This window comes from Mauremys reevesii, linkage group 4, assembly GCF_016161935.1.
Source record: "Mauremys reevesii isolate NIE-2019 linkage group 4, ASM1616193v1, whole genome shotgun sequence".
Lineage (NCBI taxonomy): Eukaryota > Metazoa > Chordata > Testudines > Geoemydidae > Mauremys > Mauremys reevesii.
The window spans coordinates 80,694,647-80,714,562 of record NC_052626.1 but is presented as its reverse complement, the minus strand read 5'-3'; the positions used below and the strand labels follow the sequence as shown (position 1 = coordinate 80,714,562).

The window sequence follows — 19,916 nt, the reverse complement described above, 5'->3', positions numbered from 1 at the left end:
GAGGTGCAGGCTCTGGGGTGGGGCCAGGGATGAGATATTTGGGGTGCAGGAGGGGGTTCCAGGCTAGGGCAGGGGTTGGGGTGCAGGGGGGAGTGTGGGGTATGGGTTCAGGGAGGGGGCTCAGGGCTGGCATGGGGGTTGGGGTGCGGCTCTAGGAGGGAGTTAGGGTATGGGAGGGGGTTTTGCCTGGGGCAGGGGTTGGAGTGTGAGTGGGTGTTTGGGCTCCAGTTGGGCGATGTTTGCCTCAGACAGCTCCCAGTTGGCGGCGCAGCGGGGCTAATGCTGGCTCCCTGCCTGCCCTGGCTCCATGCGGCTCCCGGAAGCAGCCAGCATGTCTGGCTCCTGGGCGCAGCATGGCCAGGCAGGTTCCCGGCCAATGGGAGCTGCAGAACTGGCACTCAGGGCTGGGGCAGTATGAAGCGCTTCCCTGGTTGCCCCTGTGCCTAGGGGCCACAGGGACATGCCAGCTGCTCCCAGGAGCTGCGCAGACCCAGAGTAAGCAGAGAGCCTGGCTTAGCCCTGCTGCACCACTAACTGGATTTCTAATGGCCTGATCAGCAGTGCTGATGGGAGGCATCAGGGTCCCTTTTCAACCGGGTGTTCCAGTCGAAAACTGGATGCCTGGCAACCCTACTACACTGCAGTGCTACAGGGTGCTGTGCCGCTCTAGTACGTGTAGTGTGTAGATGTAACATAACTAACCACGAGTTTCTGATAACCAGGAGACTATATTCTACAGCAGATTAGGTTCTTTCTTTTGAATATTGTGTCTATAACTACAGTTTAAAGTACAAAATCTTTTAAAACCATTGTACAACTGTTATTTCTTATTATAAAGGTCTTATGCCAATTCCTCCATGTGTGCTATAGAAAGCTATTTCAATCCCTATTATGCCTCCCTAGATAAGTATCTGAAAATCAGTTGTGCATATTAATTGCTCTTAATTGAAGGTTGGATTCAAAGACAAATTAGTCTAACATTTTGAATACAATGAGATCTTTCCATTTAAAAAATCTGAATGTGATACATGGGCTCATCTAGTTCATCTTTGATAATAATTAGTTCTAAACCTTTTTTTTTTTTTGCCTGGCGGTCTGGAAAATAGCAGTGTAATAAGAGTTAAAGCAAATGGGTAGTTAGATTTTTTTTAAAAGGGAAAAAAGGAAAGTGGGGTAATGCTTCTAAATTTACCACCATTAAGCGATTCTCATAAATGATTCATTCTGCAATGACTTGATATATATGATTGAGTGGCACTAATAGTGATATAGTCTTTCTAATCTTATATCTGAAAAAATAAACATTATACGTATCATATTTCAAAATAAATGGAAAGACACAAGATTGGAAAGGTTTCAGAGTAGCAGCCATGTTAGTCTGTATCCGCAAAAAGAACAGGAGTACTTGTGGCACCGTAGAGACTAGCAAATTTATTTGAGCATAAGTTTTCGTGGGCTACAGCCCACTTCATCAGATGCATGTAGTGGAAAATACAGTAGGTGTGCGCGCGCGCGCACGCGCGCACACACACACCCATGAAACAATGTGTGTTACCATACACATTATACAGAGAGTGATCAGAAAGGTGAGCTATTAGCAGGAGAGAAAAAGAACTGTGTGTAGTGATAATGAAAATGGCCCATTTCCAGCAATTGACAAGGAGATGTGAGGAACTGTGTGTGGGGGAAATAAGCATGGGGAAATAGTTTTACCTTGTGTAAAGATTGGAAAGATAAACCTGTTATGTTGCATTTGGAAATGTGTGGGTTTTCCCCCATATAACCAGCAGGGGTCACTAGAATACTTTTCTGGTCACTGTTCCTGCTCTTTAAGTGTAAATATCTAATATTTGTTTTTACAGTTGCACAGTATAGACAAATGATTTCACTTCAGCAGGAGAAAACACATTGTATTTAATAGACAGCTTCACTATTTTCCCCCTTATTGTTACTGCAGCTTTCTATTGGTTCCTGTGGGTAATGAAGCCCATTGCTTAAAAAACTGCTTTTTATTCTAAAGATATTTATTATGTAGGAATTTAGTACTGGTGAAAGATGACAGATTGACAGCCCTGGAGACTACAATCCTCTGATTATCCTGAGCCAGGCACATAGAATTGGCAGCGTCAGTGATGCTTCCCCATACAGTATAACTCAACTGTATTCTAAACTAGAGGGACTACCTCTAGGGACTGAGAGAAGGGAGTTCTCCATTGTCAATCCTTATGCATCAAGGGGTGCAATTTGTGTCTTATGATTTGGACACCTGTCCACTAGTAACTGGACTGACACTATATATAATATAACATCTTATTGCATCTAGGCTACTGAACCTCTGTTGGATATGACCTAGTTAAATTTGAAGGAAAACTCCAGCGTAGTAGAGTAGTAATCAATCTAATACAGTGGTTCCCAAACTTTAACAACCAGGAACCCCTTTCACTAAAACGTCAAGTCTTGTGAACCCCTTCCTAAAAATGAATATTTCCAGGGATTTTCTCCCTTACCTCAGCATAAATTATAAAAGCAGTGATCTTAGAAATATAAAATTTGTTTTTATGACATGCTTATTACACGCTATATATTAATTATTATTTATCTTTACAGTATTTTTATTACATTATGAAAACAGCAACACTCTTCCAAGATCGCACTTTTGTAGCTTGTATCACCTTTGATTAAGCCTGTTCTAAGACAAGGCTCCTAACAGAGGCGCCAGTAGAAAAAAGGGGTGCGGGACGAAGCCCCCAGGCAGGCTGGGGCCTGGGGGGGGGGCACTGCTGGAAAAGTGGGGGGGCCTGCGGGGGTTGCCAGGGAAAAAAAAAGGGGGAGGGACCTGCGGGGGGCGGGGGGGGAAGGGAGCGTGCTGACGTGGGGGCATCACGTGACCCTCGTCACCCCTCTGTACTGGCGCCTATGTTTCATCAAGGAGTATCAGATGTGAAACAGCATGAAGGTATTTAAGAAGCCAGCTAAGTTCCTCCTACATAAGCATTCAGGTCTTGAGCAGTCCAGGCAAACAATGCATGTTACAACGAAGCTGAAACTTGTTTTTCATAATAATTTAAAAACATCACTAGCAGCCTATTTAATTTTAAAAACAGCAAAAAATATCCACCTTCCTTTCTATTTTGTATAAGGAGTCTTGAAGTTTAAATCCCCTCAGTGTGATAGATATGCTTGCTTTGATCTGCTTAGCTCTTGGAAGTCCCCATGCTGCCCCGGATGGACAGCTCTGTCCACCATTAGGGAATCTTTTCCCAAGAACCCCCTACAACAGGGGTTCACAAACCCCAGTTTGGGAACCACTGCTCTAAAATGAGGAGCTAACCACTGAAAACAAGGGTTTTCAAAGTGTCTGAATAATTATAATGAATATAACTATAATTATAATGAATATTCACACAGAGTAGCCATCTGAACAATTTTATGATACCAAGTACCAGCTTTTCCATTAGAAAGCATTGGGAATCAGAATTTTCAGCACAGCTCTTTGCTTTCCAATCCTTTCTGGTTGGAAAGCTGATCTTTTGAGTTGTACTTGGCATCAAATTGGGCACCTGCTAGGATGTATCATGTATTTGGCAGCCCCCGCTGAGAGGTATCACACTCCCATTCATTGAACTGAGTTACTGAACCAGTGACAGGGATTTTTAAGGCTATATTGCAACATACTTCTAAAAATAGATATTACGACAAATCCTCTGCCACTGGCTGCTGTTATGGTGGGGCCAAGAGGCAGAAAAAGTTAGCATTACCGGTTTCCCAGAGAGTCCCCAGTGCAGGGGAATTCCCAAGCATCTTGGAAGGCTTTGAGTCCCCAGGGTAAGAGGCACATTGAGAGGGTGGGGACACTGCTGGAGCGCTATTGTGCTCTGGCAATCCTGTACTGCTGGAGCTATTGCTGTAAGGTAAAATTTAAAAATAAAACTGCTCTAAGGCTGCTGTAAGTGGCCCCAGGGCTGGGAGTAGGCCACCGAGGCCACAGTCTAATGAGAGAAAGCATAAAGATGTCACTGGCCCCCCTCAACTGTGCTGGGCACAGAATTGGCACAGCTAAGGAATGAGTCCATTTTATTTAGTAAATACCTAGCTAGCTGTCTAAGGTAGTATAAGTTATAACAAACCACATGAAATAACCGTCTAACAGAACTAAACCACTGTGAATTAGAGTTGAAAGGCTTAGTAGCCATCCAGTTCCTAATTTCTGTTGCAATTTAATGTCATAATGTAGATTTCTTTTTGAAAATGAAATAATGAAGTGCTAAGTTACCTGTATATATTTGAGTGGACAAAGAAATTGGCCATCTTTTTCTCCCCTTAGAGTTCCCACAACAGAACCTCGGGGAAGTATTTATTTAATCGAGACTTGAATATAGCTGCTGTTTCTTACTGTAAAGGTCATCCAAACCATATAGCAGTTCTTTCTCTTTCTTTTTTCCCACAATACAGGAAATAATCAAGATAAATATCTGCACATGTCACATACACAAGCAGAAATTGTAGGTGTCAAAGTAATTTTTCTGAGGTTTAAGCGCTTCAGAGAGCAAGTGGAAATTAAAATTAGAGATCTCATAGTGTCACTTCATTTACTGTGCTGCCTAAAGTGTTAAAGCCTGTGTTTTGCATTTTAATTAAAAATACAGTACCTACAATCCTGATACATAATTGTACTTTTTCTCCAGTGCTGTGTAAAGAAAAGCATCTGCTTTAAGGCCAAAACATTCTGGATCCTCTCCAGGTTTCCCACTGTAATTTCATTTAATGGCAGGTATCCAGTCATTATTCATCTGTCAGAACAATCCAGGCTCGTAGGGCTGTTATCATGCAATAGCAGGCATGTCTGTGCTTAAAAGGAGAGGAAAACCATAATATAACTTGATCCTATCAGTAGATTTGTGTAGTTCATGCAGATCCACTTCTAAAACACATACATATTTTCATTTCACAAAAGATGTATATTTCTAAAAGGCCTTGCTTGTTCAGGATTTTATAACGAGAGAAAACAACTGACAAACTTGCCATCTGAATTATTTTTTATTCTTGAAGTTTTATTTGTATATCTGTAATGATGAGTGGAGTCCATGAGGGAGGACAGTTTCATTTTTAACTCTTTGCTATAAATTCAAAATAACACTTGCCTCTGTGTGTGTGTGTGTGTGTGTTTATATACACAAACAAGTGATATATATTATATACACACACACAACATTGTCTTATATATAGTTTTAAGACAATGCTGCTTGTTACCAGTATTATACTAAGAGATACTTAAATCACCATTTTCATCAATGGCTAGCAGTTACTGCCAAAGGCTGGACATAAGGATTTCACGGTTGCCTACTTGACTCTGCTCCTGACTGATTGTGACCTAAGGCAAGTCACTTCATTGTTCTGTCTGTCTGAATACTTACCGCAAACATGAGTAATTAATGACATTAACACTTTACAAAAAAGCAATGATTTTTATTCAGAAGTCTCAAAGTACAATATTATTTACTGCATTTTTAACCATCCTTACAATACTGGAAAACTGGTAGCCAGATGCATGCTTCAAAGGACATTTCAGTATGTCTCCATTTTAACAAGGGTTAAGTAGTTCTGAAAGGAAGTTATTCTACAGCATTTTAAAATCATGTCTTGTTTTGCAGGTGAAACTGTAAATGCAGGAGATGCATTATGTGAAATCGAAACGGACAAAGCAGTGGTAACCATGGAGTCAAGTGATGATGGCATATTGGCTAAAATAATGGTAGGATGAACTTTTCTTTAGGTTGAGGTCGTTTGTCATGGGTTGAGGTCATCTCTCATGTTAGTTCAAAAATTATTTTAATTTGAACTTCAGTCTGTCACCTCATTTTCAGAATAAAACACCAACACACTCATATGGAATAGCTTTTATATTTGGAAACGTACAAGTGCTGAACTATTAAAGTTATCGATAAGTGTAATTTTCATCTGTGAGGATAACCTATGGTTTTGTACATTTTGTTGCCTTATGACTCGCTACCATCAAATATTTAAATTTTATTCTTGGTGTTAGTTAATTAGAATTTAGGAATAACACCTAATTAATTTTTCACCATCTACCTGCTGAAGCATCTGCTGCGGGGTCACCGTTGGAGACAAGATATTGGACTAGATGGTCCATGGGTTTGATCTAGCATAACAATTCCTATATTCCTAAAATTTATTTTAAAAATAGAACATCTGCAGGAGTTCAGAGAAAATAAGGGAATATTGGAATAGCCAAAGGTAGGAAATAATTGGAATTAATGTGGAGTACCTACCATCACCCTGATTCCTCTGCCTGTTTGGAGGGGGAGGGATGGGGGAAAAGGATATCCTCTGTTTGTGTGTGTGTCATTGGGGGGGGGGGGGGTTCAGTTCCTTGTTGTGCAGTCTGATTGTAAGCAACAGTAGGGCTTTGAGCAAGTCTGGGAGCCTGCCCATGCAGATAAGATTAACAGACGGATTTTAAACAATTTGAGGAAGGAACAGTATCCTCTTATAAGTCCATACAGCGTCTAGGACAATGGGGTCCAGATTCTCACTGGGGCCTGTAAATGCTGCCAAAATGCAAAGAATAAATAATAGTAATCACATTCTCTATTTTACTTAATTACGGGTTTTATATAATGGCAATCACGTTCTGGTTTTGCACTTTAGAAGTTCAACGCTTCCCTTTGTTATAATTTTTTTTTTTTTTTAGGACAATGATCCTAATTACTACATCATCTTTGATATTTATTAATTTTCTCTCTCCTCATCCTCACTTAACTCTGTAGTGTTAAACTGTAGATTATGAACTTCTGGGGCCAATTTCCACATTTGTACAGAATGGGGTTCTGATCATGACTGGGTCCTTCTGTAATATAAACAATAATAAATAAATCTGATGTCACATGGTTACTAAGAACACATCATTGGTATTCAACATGTAGATAACTGAGTCTTGTGGTAAGCTTCTGGATTCACAATGCAGTTGAGAGTCCTGTATTTGTTATGTAAGGTGCTGAAGAAATCACCAAACATTATTTCTCCTTCTGAGTTGTTTTTGGGATGACTGAGTAAAACTTCAGTTTTGACACCTTTATTGTGACTGAGGTGTTTCGGAATATAGAAGAAGCTTTGATTGTCTGGAGGTGGAATGTGTCAATGTTGCATGTGGCTGAGTATTTTCAGCTGTTCCAAGACCACTAATTTAGGCTGAACTCCACTCTAATTCTTCAATCTCCTCTTTCCTCTTACAAGGCTCGATCCAGTGAGGACAATGGAAGGATCAGTGACTTCAGAGGGCACTGAAATAGGCCCTCAATTCCTAGCCTCTGTTTCTAATACTTTCATTTTGTTTTTTTCTAAAGGTGGGCATGCACTGCCAAGTCTGTGTTTTGGAACAAGGACTAGAAAGGTGGATAGATTGTATGTAACAGCGTGAGAGGAGGGACAGTGGAGGGGAAACAGCATTATATTGGAGAGATTAATTTTCTAGTGGCTTCACCAAAAGGATGGTGAATTTGCCAATGGTCTAAACAGTTCTTAAAGCCAGTCAGCTAAGACGTCATCTCTTTTAATTTATTCTGTGTTGTTTTTTTTCGTCACAGGAATGTTTGAGGTGAGTTGGGCATGTGACTTGGGGTGGTCTGTCTTCACACTTATTCACATCATCTCTTGAGCCAGATTTGCCATACAGAAGACTGATTCTATACTGAATGCTCCTATTTGATCTACTAATGTTTGTATTATATTAAGCAGTAATAAATATTTTGCATGTACTTATTTCTTTTTAATATAAAGAATCCCAAAGTGCTCAACAGTTATACTAGTACCACAGAACTGCCTCCACATCTGGGCTGGAGGGTGGTAACCAAGTGAACAACCAGGGGTGCACTGCACAGCCTGAAACTTGTCTAAGGACAATGGAGCACTGAGCTCTTCCAGGCCAGGATTTCACTCATTATGCATAGACCACTCAGCCATACCATACTGACCTCAATGCAAATTCTCACTGGCACACAGTAGCAAGAGGTATGCACAAACAGGTCAGTTTCTTCACCAAAAAATTATAGAATTAAGATTAGGTAATTGGTATATCTCCAATTATTACCTATCTCCTAGAACTGGAAGGGACCTCGAAAGGTCATTGAGTCCAGCCCCCTGCCTTCACTAGCAGGACCAATTTTTGCCCTCAATCCCTAAGTGGGCCCCCTCAAGGATTGAACTCACAACCCTGGGTTTAGCAGGCCAACCACTGAGCTATCCCTTCCCCAAAATAAGCAAGGTGTGTTTCCAACAATTATAGATTCATTTATACACTGTGTTTTTTCTTAACAAAAATAACTGTGATTGAGTACATACTTTAATCATGTATTTAGGGTTCTTATTTGTGTATTAAAATATTAATAATGGTGTAGCTAAATGTATAGGTTTTCAGTCAGCAACTTAGCCTATATTTGAAAACACAGCAACCAGCCCAGAGTCCTACCAAACTCCGTGCCACATTCCCACACAGAAAGTGCTCCTCTTTTGCCCCCCAAAGTTTGATCAATAATAAGACAGAATTGCCCGAGAATACTCTCTGGCTGGCTGATTCCCTTAGTCTCCCAGCTACCTTCATTTTATGAGCCACTGCAAGCCTGGGCTCCACCTATAATGGGTGATGCAACTGCTCTCACTGAGCTGCCTCTAATCACTGTCCTATTCAATCAGATCAAACCAAACATTGTGTGGATAGTGTAGCATTCATACATGTTTAATACCATTCCCTATAGAAACATTTTTAAAACGAAGGATTGAAAATGCTGTAGGGGAAGTATTGGAAAAAATATTTTCTTTTTCAGTCGCTGTTGGGAGGCGTGAGGAAAAATGCCACCCAACTGCCTCAATGGCGAGGAAACTTAATGAGGCCAGTGGTGAAAAGGGGACAGACCCAGTAGCAAGGAGGGGAGACACTCGCTCAGGGACAGTAGGTAGCTTCTCCCCCTGGGAGTCTCTGGTGCCCATTGGCCAGCTGAGGGAGAGGGGTGCTGATTGGCCAGCATTCCCCAGCCTCTTTGGGCTCTGATCCAGCAACCCACCCTATCCATCCAAAGTATGAATGGGAAGCCAGCTGCAGGTCTAGCCAATTGCCTGTTTAGGGGATCAGGAAGGAATTTTTTCTCCCATGGGCCAGTTGGCAGAGGACCTGGGAGGAGTTTGCCTTCCTCGCAGCACCTTCAAGCCACGGCTGGTTAAGTAGGAATCTGCTTAGTACCTAACTGAGCTACTGGGGTGGAGTTGTTATTCGTTACAACTAGTAGCTGGTTTCCAGTGTAGTTAAGAGAATAAAATGAATGGTTCCCAGAGGTAAGAGACCTGGGATTTTGGCGTTGGGCCTTGGGCTCATGTGATAGGCTAAGACCTTGTGGCTGTCAAGGACCGAGGTCAGACGTTGTGGCCCTTGTGTGTTGAGGTCCCTACCCTGCTGACCATCTGTCCCCCTCACAACAATAGGGATAGCGGGCTAGGACTCAGAGAGAGCTGAGTACTGGGGAGTAGGCTGACAAAAACCTACCCTGCGTTATGGGTTATATGGTAAGAAGCCCTGTAACTCCCACACTGGGACCAGTTAATACCTGGTATAGGAGAATACGGGCAATGGGTGAGTCACGCCCCTCTCCTGTGTTAAAGTTTAAACTTAAGCATCTGTCTGTCCTCATTCTGCCACTGTCTGTCTGCATCGAGTGGCAGAGACTAAAATATAACTGAGAGAAATGGGATAAACTGGAGGGGGAAGACTTAGGCTGAATACTTAGGTAATAATTAGGCAATAGTCTGCTGTGGCTTAATTGTTTTGGACTAATGGAAAAACTAGACTGGATAAAACACTCTTTACTGTAGGGAATACTTTTGCATTGTCACTGAGATTGGTTGGATGATCATTCTGTTACCCGGGGTTCTTTCAACCCAAAGCTCTTGGTAACTTTACTCTGTGCAAGGAGGTGTCAGGAAATAAATCAGGGGAGACACGGCTGTCCGACCGATAGATGGCTGGCACAAACAGGACAACACAAGAGTGCTTTCACTTAAAGCTAAAGTTTACTAATCTCAAGCACTTACACACATCCGCAACAGGTTAGTAAAACACCCCCAACCCTTGATAATTACCAAAGCTGAGTGTGGCTCTCGAGTGACACAGCGGCAGGCTTCCGGTGGCCAAATCTTCCATCTGCCGGTGAAGACTGCAAGATATATCCAGAGGGAGAGTCCAAAAGAGTCCCCAAACGAGTCCAATTATCTCAAGCTTTTCCCCCTTATTTATACATTAGTAATAGAATGACATTACAGAAACCTTGTTAAGTAAGCAGTTTCAAGCAAGAGGTTCCTTCTGATTATTGATTAACCAGGTGTGGGTTTTCCAGAGTCTGCAGCTCTGAGACCCCAATAGAATTCCTGTTCTTTTAAAATGCATGTATCAGCAACTTCAACACAACTCTTATCAGGAAGGATGCAGGGTCAAGCTGCCCTTTCCGTGGCACCCAAAACCCCCTCCTCTCCTGCCTTGGTCAAGCTGAGATTGCTGAATGACCAACTTGCAGCTTGCTGACTAGGTTTCTTTTTAACAATAAGCCATAGTGGTTTTAGGCACTTCACTGGTTTGCCAAAGTCTCCCCACACAATTCTAATAGGTGATTTATAAAATTTAAAGATAGAAAATACCTAAGTTATCTCTCTGGGAACAGGAAGTTCTTTTACTAGGTACAGGTGTCTTTGTTAGTGGTTGTGTGTGTTTTACATGTTCACCATGTGATTATAATGATGACACAATAGACGTATTTATTTTTCTTATTGCCAAAGCGGTGTTGTAGGCTGGTGCCAAACTGAATAGCTGCAAATTGTTTTAATATATAAAATCCATAGGATAAGTACTATATGTCTTACCATTCTCAGTTTTTTTCTAACAATAAACAAGAGCTGGGAGGAGGATGGTTGGAGGCTGAACAAGCACCAATAGGCAGAAGCTATCGCAAACCTGCATGTTTATTTAAAAAAAAAAAAAGCCTTCTGTCAGCATATCTTATTCTAAGGCAGTATTTAAAACAGCCATTATAAATGGTACCCGCATTGCACATTAAATTATCATTAAAGTAGAAGTACTGTATGTACTTCCCTTATCTTTATTCATGTCACATCAGCGATGTTCAGCTTCCAGTTTAGAGTCACTGATAATTTGTGGTCATAGATAGGTGAACACATTTCAAAGCTGACATGATGTGTGGAAGAGAAATGTTTTGAAGTCAGCTCTAAGCATTTGTATTCACTGCTCTCTTTCCCTCCCGCCTCCTCCCCCACAGTTCCCCCATATTATCTTACTTCAGGATTTCACAGAATTAAATGGAACCAGAGTTCATATTTATCTGGAAAGTGAAAGGAATGTTTTGCAGCTCACTTAAGACTTTTTTTTAAACTTCTTTGAGGTTTTTAAACAGTGAACTGTGATGAGAATGAATCTGTTAACTCACACTCATCTACTATAGTAGGTAGATAAGCAGTTCTCCATGCTCCTCTTTGGTTGTCTTGAGCTCATTGTGATTTCTCTCTTTTTCCCCCTGTCCCCAAAGGATTGGAAAGCACTTCGCTTAGTTGTAATGCTGCATGAAATATTGATGGAAGTGACACATTAGCTTTTCCTAGTTGAACCTTTTAAGTATGCTAATGCTGCCTATGAGTAAAGCATTAATTCAGGTATAAGTAACATCTGCTGCCTTATCTATAGGTTCTGAATTAATTCAATACTATAGTACTAGTACTCCTGCTTAAGAAATATCAGGGTTTAAAATACTACTCACATTTACTAATCATTGTTGCTTAATTAATAAATTAGTTTTGCAAGCTCTTAACGCTGCAGCAATTATTCTTTTGTTCTTGTGGGTTATTTGATGTCAGTGAAATGATGGATAGAACAGTTTCAATGTACATGCTTTTAGGGTAGTTTTTGTTGTTGTTGTGGGGATATATATTTGTATACTGCTTGTATTTCAAGTATTAAAAGTTATTTTAGTCCAGACCCAAAACCAAAGTTTACACTTTGGTTCCAAATAACCTATCTGGAAAATGCTTGAAGATGTTGCTGAACTGTTTGCATGTAGAGATATTAAGTACAAAATTTAAAACTGCTGCTGACTTTTTTTAAAATGTCATAATTTTTAAACTGTCTTCTCACCAAGGCACTCAGGCTGCTATACAAGAGGAGTTAAAATGCATTACTGTATTTTAAAGATGTATGCAATAGAACCATGATTAAAAAAACCTTTTCACAATTTTAGAGGTGATCTGACATAAATAAAAAGGAGGAAAGGTAACTTTTTTTTTTAATGTATTTGCAATACAAGGCACCTATAGTGTGGTATATGGAAACTTTTTTACATGGCTTTAACTCATATTATTAACATACTTTAAAGGAAGAGCAAAACCACCACAATCCTCCACAGCTCAAGGCTTTAGAAACAGGACGGAAGGATCATCTATAGGCCTACCATTTCATAGGTCAGCCAGCTGAAAGACTGCAAAGAAACAAATCTTGCAGAGCCACATTTAGAAATAGCTGCTTGTGCTAAGCATGTCTGCTGCAGGCATGATTGCCACATGCCTAGACCTGCTACTGAGAAAGGCCTGTACCTGGTTACTGTGAACTTTATCTCTAGAATGGTGAGTTCCAGCATTCCAGACAAGCCTAGGTCAGAAGGCAAGTCAAAGGCCAAGAGTTGTGCTTAGGCCACTTTATGGTTTTATGTATAATGGCCGGTACCTGGAACTTCATTTGGTGCAGGAAGCTGCAGAGCACAGGCATGAGCGTCTCAACCACATAGTACATTCCAGAGGCAGGGAACTGCACTTGGGACTAGCTGGAGCTAAGTGCAAACCAAAAAGTCCGAAAAACATGGACAACCAGGCATGGAGTGCAGTTTCTTTGCAACTAACGCAATCTGAGAGTCTAGGAGTAAAGATAAAATTGCTATAAATATTGAACCCAGGTTGGTCTTGCTATGTCTCTTAATGCCTCAGTTTCTTTCTTCAAAATGGGGTTAATTCTGTTTATACACTTTTGTGAAGTGCTTTGAGATATATGGGTAAAAAGCTCTGTAAACATGCAAAGGGTAACTGAGATTGATGTGTTAGTTTTGACACCTCAGGTCCATCCCACAGTAAAAACACATTTACCTGCCTACCAAAAATGGGACAGTAGAACCCCAAAATGTTGTTGGTATCAGAAGGCAAATATATTAGATTCTTTTACTAGTTGGTTAATTATCATGACCTAATAAGACATAGTAGTAAATATCCTGCCTGTTTAGTTGCATTTATATTACACTGTGTGCTTGAAGCTGCTTTCTAAATACCTCTGGCTCTAACCCTGCATCCTCTGGTTATAAATGTGTCCTGGAATTGATAGTATTTTTCACTCAGTTGCTTGGTAATGTATTTTGAATTGCTAACACTGTCAATAGGTCAAAAACAGCTATTCATCCAGGTTTAATGCTACAGGAAGGGTGAAAAAAATCAGTAGACCAATTTCACTAGTGTTGGCAGCAAGTGCTCATGCGTCCTCTCTAAGGTGAGAATTGCTCTCACTTGTTGGGCTTTGGGCTTGCACATTGTATGCATAGTGTGTGTGTGTTTGGGGGGAGGCAAGTACGAGCGATATTTATAACATTTTAAAACCTATTTTAAATGATTTTTGCTTTCTAGTGCCATTTGGTAGACTAATCTTGAATGGGGAGTTCTGTCCAGTCATTGAGAACAGGGCTTTGGAGCGGAGCCTAGAGCTGGAGCGTGGAGCAGTTCCAACGGAGCAGTGGAGCTGCAGGTTTTTGCCTGGAGCTGGAGCGCAGCTCCAAAGCCCTGGTTGAGAACAGGAGGATAGGGTGACCAGATGAGAGGAAGAAAATATTGGGACATATGGGGGGAGTGGGGGACACGCCGGCAGAGCAAAAAAAAAAAAAAAAGCCGAGTGCTGCCGGCGGAACAAAAAAAGGAGTACTGTGAAATATCGGGGCTAATTGCGTCCTGACCAAAGATCGGTCGGGACGCGGGACAAACGCCTAAATATTGGGATGGTCCCGATTTTATCGGGACGTCTGGTCACCCTACAGGAGGAGTCAGGACTGTGATTTATGCAACCCAAATATTGCAGCATTAAACTAATGCATGGACTGGGAAAGTGAAACTGACAAGTCTAGTTTCCTTGTGCAAGATGACTGAAATACAAAACAAACCCAAAAGCATCAGTAGAGAAAATGGAATTTGGTATTTTTTAAAGTTTGTTTCTAGCATTATTATATAATTGGCTTTCCCTAGCTTGCCTGGAGATCATTCACCTGGGGTATGGGGTAGGAGTTGGACTGTGAAATTTCATTCAGTCTCCTGAAGTCTGCACAGAATTGTACACTAGCGAGCTTACAATGGCACAGCTGTACCAATGCAGCTGTGTGGCTGTAAGACCACTTGTGTAGCCGCACTATGCCGATGGAGAGAGTTCTGCCGCTGACATAATTCAACCACCTTCAGTGAGTGGTGGTAGCTATGTCAGCGGGAGAGCATCTTCTGCCAGCATAGCCCTGTCCACACCAGTGCTTTTGTAGGTGTAACTTATGTCACTCAGAGGGCTCAGAAGCATGAGTGCTTATATCATTAACTCTATTCAGTTGTTGGAGTTTATCTTGAAAAATGAAATGTGACTCTTTTCTTATTTTTTTTTTTACAGTTTCACATAAAGAATTAATATCTAACATTGCTTTGTAAATGTTACTTTATAGAAATGGGGTAAGAATCAGTGTTAGTCTGTATTCACAAAAACAACAAGGAGTCCGGTGGCACCTTAAAGACTAATAGATCTGAAGAAGTGAGGTTTTTTACCCATGAAAGCTATGCCCAAATAAATCTGTTAGTCTTTAAAGTGCCACCGGACTCCTTGTTGTTTTTATAGAAATGTAATCTTCTGTAATGAGACTTCCAAATTTAGCATTTAATTGAGACTTAAATAATAGAGTTTCTGGTGAAATATTTATTATTCTGAGGAAAATGTAGCAATGCTGTATTCTAAATATCTGTCTCACGGGCCTTTGCTATGCACATTGCAGTAAGGGAGCTATTTTGGTTACAAACGTTTGCTTTGTTTTTAACTTGTAGTGTGTGTGGAAAGGAGTGCTGGTGAAAGGATTGATAATTTTACAGATTGTTTATCCACAGAACTAGGACATGAGTCAGTGGCATTGCACACTCCTCCCCACACTGCTCAGCACTCTGCTTATAGCCTGATAGTGAGAAACCACATCTGGGTTGTGAAAATACTTTTCATGGTCCATTCAGCTCTTGTCCCCCAAAACATCACTGTGAGGAAGGTAAGTATTTTACAGGCACACACAGAGTTCCAGTGATTTTTGTCTGAAGTCCCACAGGAGATCTGTGGCACAGTCAGGGACTGAACTCAGTTCTTGTGAGTTCCAGACCAGTTTCTTAGCCACAAGCTCGTCCTTCCTCTCACTTGTCAGAGGCTGCCAAAGAGTCATCAAATGGTGATAATGTTTAGTCACTACTAATCTGTGCTAGAGGTGAAAGACTCAATAATCCATCAATCCCCTGGGCTTTTCAGTACCCCTTGGCTTAAAGTAGATCTATGCAAGATGGATCATGGTACCAACCACAGTCACTTAATTAAAAACTACATGTGGTGACGGGGTCGGGTGGGGGGGGGGAGAATCTTCCCATGTTCTTATTGTCTGTGTTAAATTGTGTAATTTGTGTAACTGTCCTATCTCAAGATCACTTTTCAGGTGGACCTTGTGTTGTGAAAGAAATCCCATTGAATTTTTTAAATCTTTTAGTCTCTCCTATGAAGTGTGGGATCTGTAGGAAGTAATATAGTCAATGCAGTAACTTATTTATACCCCATAAGTAAAGGAACATTTGTTGCAGAAGTGGGAGTATGGAAAGAGTTAGTTTTGTTATGTGAAAGATACAATTAAACTGTAAATGAAATAGTAGTGTGATTGCTCAGTAAGGTTTGTCAGATCAGAAATGTTCGACAACATGTAATTTCAGTTGAAAATACTTTGCATTTTAAGTATTTGTTTTAAAATAGCTGTTCACATTCATATAATCATTTTCCTCCTTTAGATTACATTGTTTTACATTGCTATTGTATTGTTCCAGTTCATAGCACCTTGATCAAGTGAGCATTGAAAACCTAGAGTTTTTAAGCCTTCAGCTCAGTTTACAACCACTCTAATAAATTGCATAGACCCTGTTCTGTGCTGAGCATTAAAATTAATGTTGGACCAATTTTCAAACTTATTCCTATGGTCCCTTTTGTCATCTCTGTTTTACTAATTGATGAGTGATACTTTTGCTGTCCTTAACGCTCTTCTCATCACTTTGGAATACTTCTCTCACACTTCTGTTTCTCCTGAATTTTACAGTGCATCTATAAGGAAATTTCATCAGAAACTGACTTGGTCACATCAATTTTTGTACTACGGTATCAGTTGCAACTTTAATGTGGCTGCTGTCATGTTTTAGCTCAATGTCACATTGTTTGCTTGTGTGGAAGGGAAGCATAACTCGAGCCAGCAGACACCTAAGAAATGATTCTTAGAGACATTAAGGCATGGATGATGTACTTTGGTGGTTCTGTGCTGAGCACAGAGTTGCATCAGGTCTGGCAACCAGCACTTCTTCAAGAGTTAATTCCTATATGTTCAGATAAACAGAAATAGCCAACCTCGCTGTGATACTGCCTCCTGGTGATAGCCGTAATATTACTGAATGACTGGATTTTCCTTTTCCATACTAAGTACCCTAAATATTTAGTCTCTTAATGCCAAACCTTCACATATTTGGTTGACAGAGGCCAGCCTTCTCCAGTGATTGCATGACTGAGGCAACATCTCTGAGGTGTGACCTCCAATCTGAGCCCCAAATGCCCACATCTTCCAAGTACATAGCTGCTTATTGACAGTGAGGTGGTACATAAATTGCCGAAGGTGGCAAGAGCCATGTGCAATCCAAAAGGCATTGAAGTGAACTGAAACAGCCTTATAGGAGTAGCAAAGACAGTTTTTTCTTTAGACTCTGTCTTGAGAGGAATCAGCTAACACCCCTTCGTTGAATCCAGCATTGTTATAGAGTTGGCTTTCCCTAGTTTGCCAAGGAGATCATCCACCTGAGCCATGGGATAGGCATTGGACTGTGAAATTTCATTCAGTTTCCTGAGGTGTACACAGAATTGTACAGACCCATCAGGTTTGGGAACCAAAATAATGGGACTGTACCAGGGACTGAGACTTGTCAATCTCGTCTAGTCTTAGCATGGCTCTGATCTGTCCCTGCTGTGTCTTGAACTTCCTCGGGTGTTCAGTAGATTTGTCTTTGTTTAATAAGATTCCAAGGCCATAGGGGACCACATCTAGTCTGACCTCCTGTAAAACTAGGGTTGTTAGGGTTCAGTTTAAATCAATAGAGATCAGTAAATATTGATTTCAGCGAAGACACTGAAATTGACTAACAAATATGGATTGGCAACAGTCAACGGGAGTGCAGCCTCCCCTGCGTTGTGCTAGCAGAGATTAGGTGTCTCACCTGTCACATGGCTGTGCAGGGAGCCCTTTGCAGCCCCGCTGTCACAGACATGCTCCCTCCGTCCCATGACTGGCGCTTCAGAGAGCTCCCTGCACTGCCACAGGGCCAGTGATGTCCAATCCTCGCATGTGCAAGGTGTGGGAGAGACTGTGGTCCTGGCACAGCAGAGCAGAGACCCCTGGTCAGGGCCCGGAGGAGAAGCTGGGGAACAAGAAGAGCAGGCGCCCTTCAGCAGCAGGGGGCTTGTTGTTCTCCTCTGCCTCCTTGCAGTCCTGGCTGGGGGGGTCTCTGCTCTACTGTGCCATGACTGTAGCTTTCTCTACACCTTGTGCCTGCAGAGATTGGGTGTCCCCATTCATTGAAATGGGATGTTTACCAGGAATACAAGTATTCAGGATTCCTTGAAGCTTCCATTTGAGGGGCTATTCGTTGACAACCCAGGCAGGAGACACAAAAATTGGCATTCTTTTTTTTCACTCTCTTTGGGATATCTGGATATGGCTATCAATGTGACGTACCTCTTTAGTCTTTGGAATTCTAGTCACCTAATAAAGCAAATTCCTGCATTGCTTAGAGCAGAGATATTGTGTGGCTTCAGCCTCTTGAGTGACTGTTCCATTAACCACTGCTACTCAGGGAAGTCTATCCACAAATGTTGTCCTCGTGGGCCAGAGCTGACGGTTGATAGAGTCTAGCTAGATCCCAGACCACAGGTAATGTTACAGGTCTTTCTTTTGGGATGCATACACCTGGGACCGGGTCTGTCTCGACTTTCATCTGATTCTGATTTTTTTTATGATGATGATGATTATTATTATTCTTACCACCCAAAAATGCAGAGTCTTGAAGTGGGAATATATCCCTTAACTCTATTTTAGAGACCTCCAATCTGCAAACCGAATCTGGGCTGGAGATTGGTAGGGTGGGTCTGATTATGCTGGTGCACTAAGGTTTAGAGTCTGGTCAAAGTTACCACGTGGCCTAATCACTCAGGTGCTGAAGGGTTAGGGGGATGATGTAGTATCCATTAACAACTCTTCTTTGAACAAAAGGCCTGAGCCTTTTGGGTTTCTGACTCAAAAAAAGACATGAAGAAGAAACAACAAGAAGTCTGAAAACAATCCATGTGGTCTGAAATCCTCCTGACCAGCAGTCTCTCCCTAGAGCAGGAGACTCCTTCTGGTGCATTTACTACTTTACCTGCTCCCTGATGATTGCGTCCGGCTTGCTGCCCTTTGAGAACTTTGGCTCAAATTTACTTATGTCCTGTACAGATTGGGCAACGTTTATCTGTTCATTTGGGCCAACTACAGTGCTGCACTGTTTTGATTTAAATTAAGAGACAATCCCTTCATTGGCAGTCAGATAAACATGAGTTGTCTGCTTAAAGCTCCTTAGATTTTCATTGTTTGTTTGTTATGAAAAGATTTAACCTTAATTACGGTAACTTAGATTTCTGTGATAAAAGTTTCTCTCAAGTGGCGCTTCAAATTCTTCTCTTGTCTTCAATGTGTAGTTACCCTAAGTAAGTAAGATACAGAAAACAGAAGGCTAAAAATACAACAGAATAAAATAAAAATGTGAGATGTTTTAGCTGAGGTATTTGAGGTTGATGACTACTGCTACAGTAAAGATCATTCTTAAATTAGAACAGCATTTCTTTTTAAAATTTTTATTAGCTGAGCATGGGAAAGAAAAGAGGATGAATAACCGTGTTGTGAAGAGCTGGATTCAATTTTCATTACTATTTGCTCATTCATACCATTTCTCATGAAATAGTTAAGGTCTAAAATGATGTGTCCTTGTGTAAAACTTTGCAATAAAGTTACACCAATATATTTTTTCCTCAGTTAAGTGTCCATCATATGTCTAGTCCAGTGGTTTTCAACCTTTTTTCATTTGTGGCCCCCAAAAAATTTCTAATGGAGGTGTGTACCACTTTGGAAATCTTAGACATAGTCTGTAGACCCCACAAGGGTCCATGGATCACAAGTTGAAAACTACTGGCTAGTCCAGTGTAAAGGGTGTTCATAGTTGTGCTGCTCCAAGAGCAACCCAGGGAGGGAATTCTGACTGAGAATCCAGAGGAAAGTAATCTGCTCCAGCATTCCTAAATGCAGATTTCAAAGCCTTCTCCCAAATGCCACATCAGCTGTACTTTCTGCCACATTTGGGTGAGGTGGATTGGAGCTAAGGCTGCACCCACTCCCTGGCTTCATGCTCACATAGGGAAATAGTACCCTTCTCTGCCTCCAGCTCCCCGCCCCAACCTCTCTGCATATAGGATGCAGGGGGGGCCA

At 41.3% G+C, this 19,916-nt stretch overlaps 1 protein-coding gene across 2 annotated transcripts in view; it reads left to right on the top strand.

Moving 5' to 3' along the window:
• PDHX (pyruvate dehydrogenase complex component X) overlaps positions 1-19,916 on the top strand; it is a 91,188-nt gene that overhangs the window by 10,762 nt on the left and 60,510 nt on the right. For both annotated transcript variants that reach the window (XR_005598385.1, XM_039538410.1), the window contains exon 3: positions 5,652-5,752. Coding sequence is in view for 1 of the 2 variants with exons in the window: in XM_039538410.1 (XP_039394344.1) it covers positions 5,652-5,752 (101 nt within the window). In the remaining variant the exon portion in view is untranslated. The remainder of the gene's footprint in view (positions 1-5,651; positions 5,753-19,916) is intronic.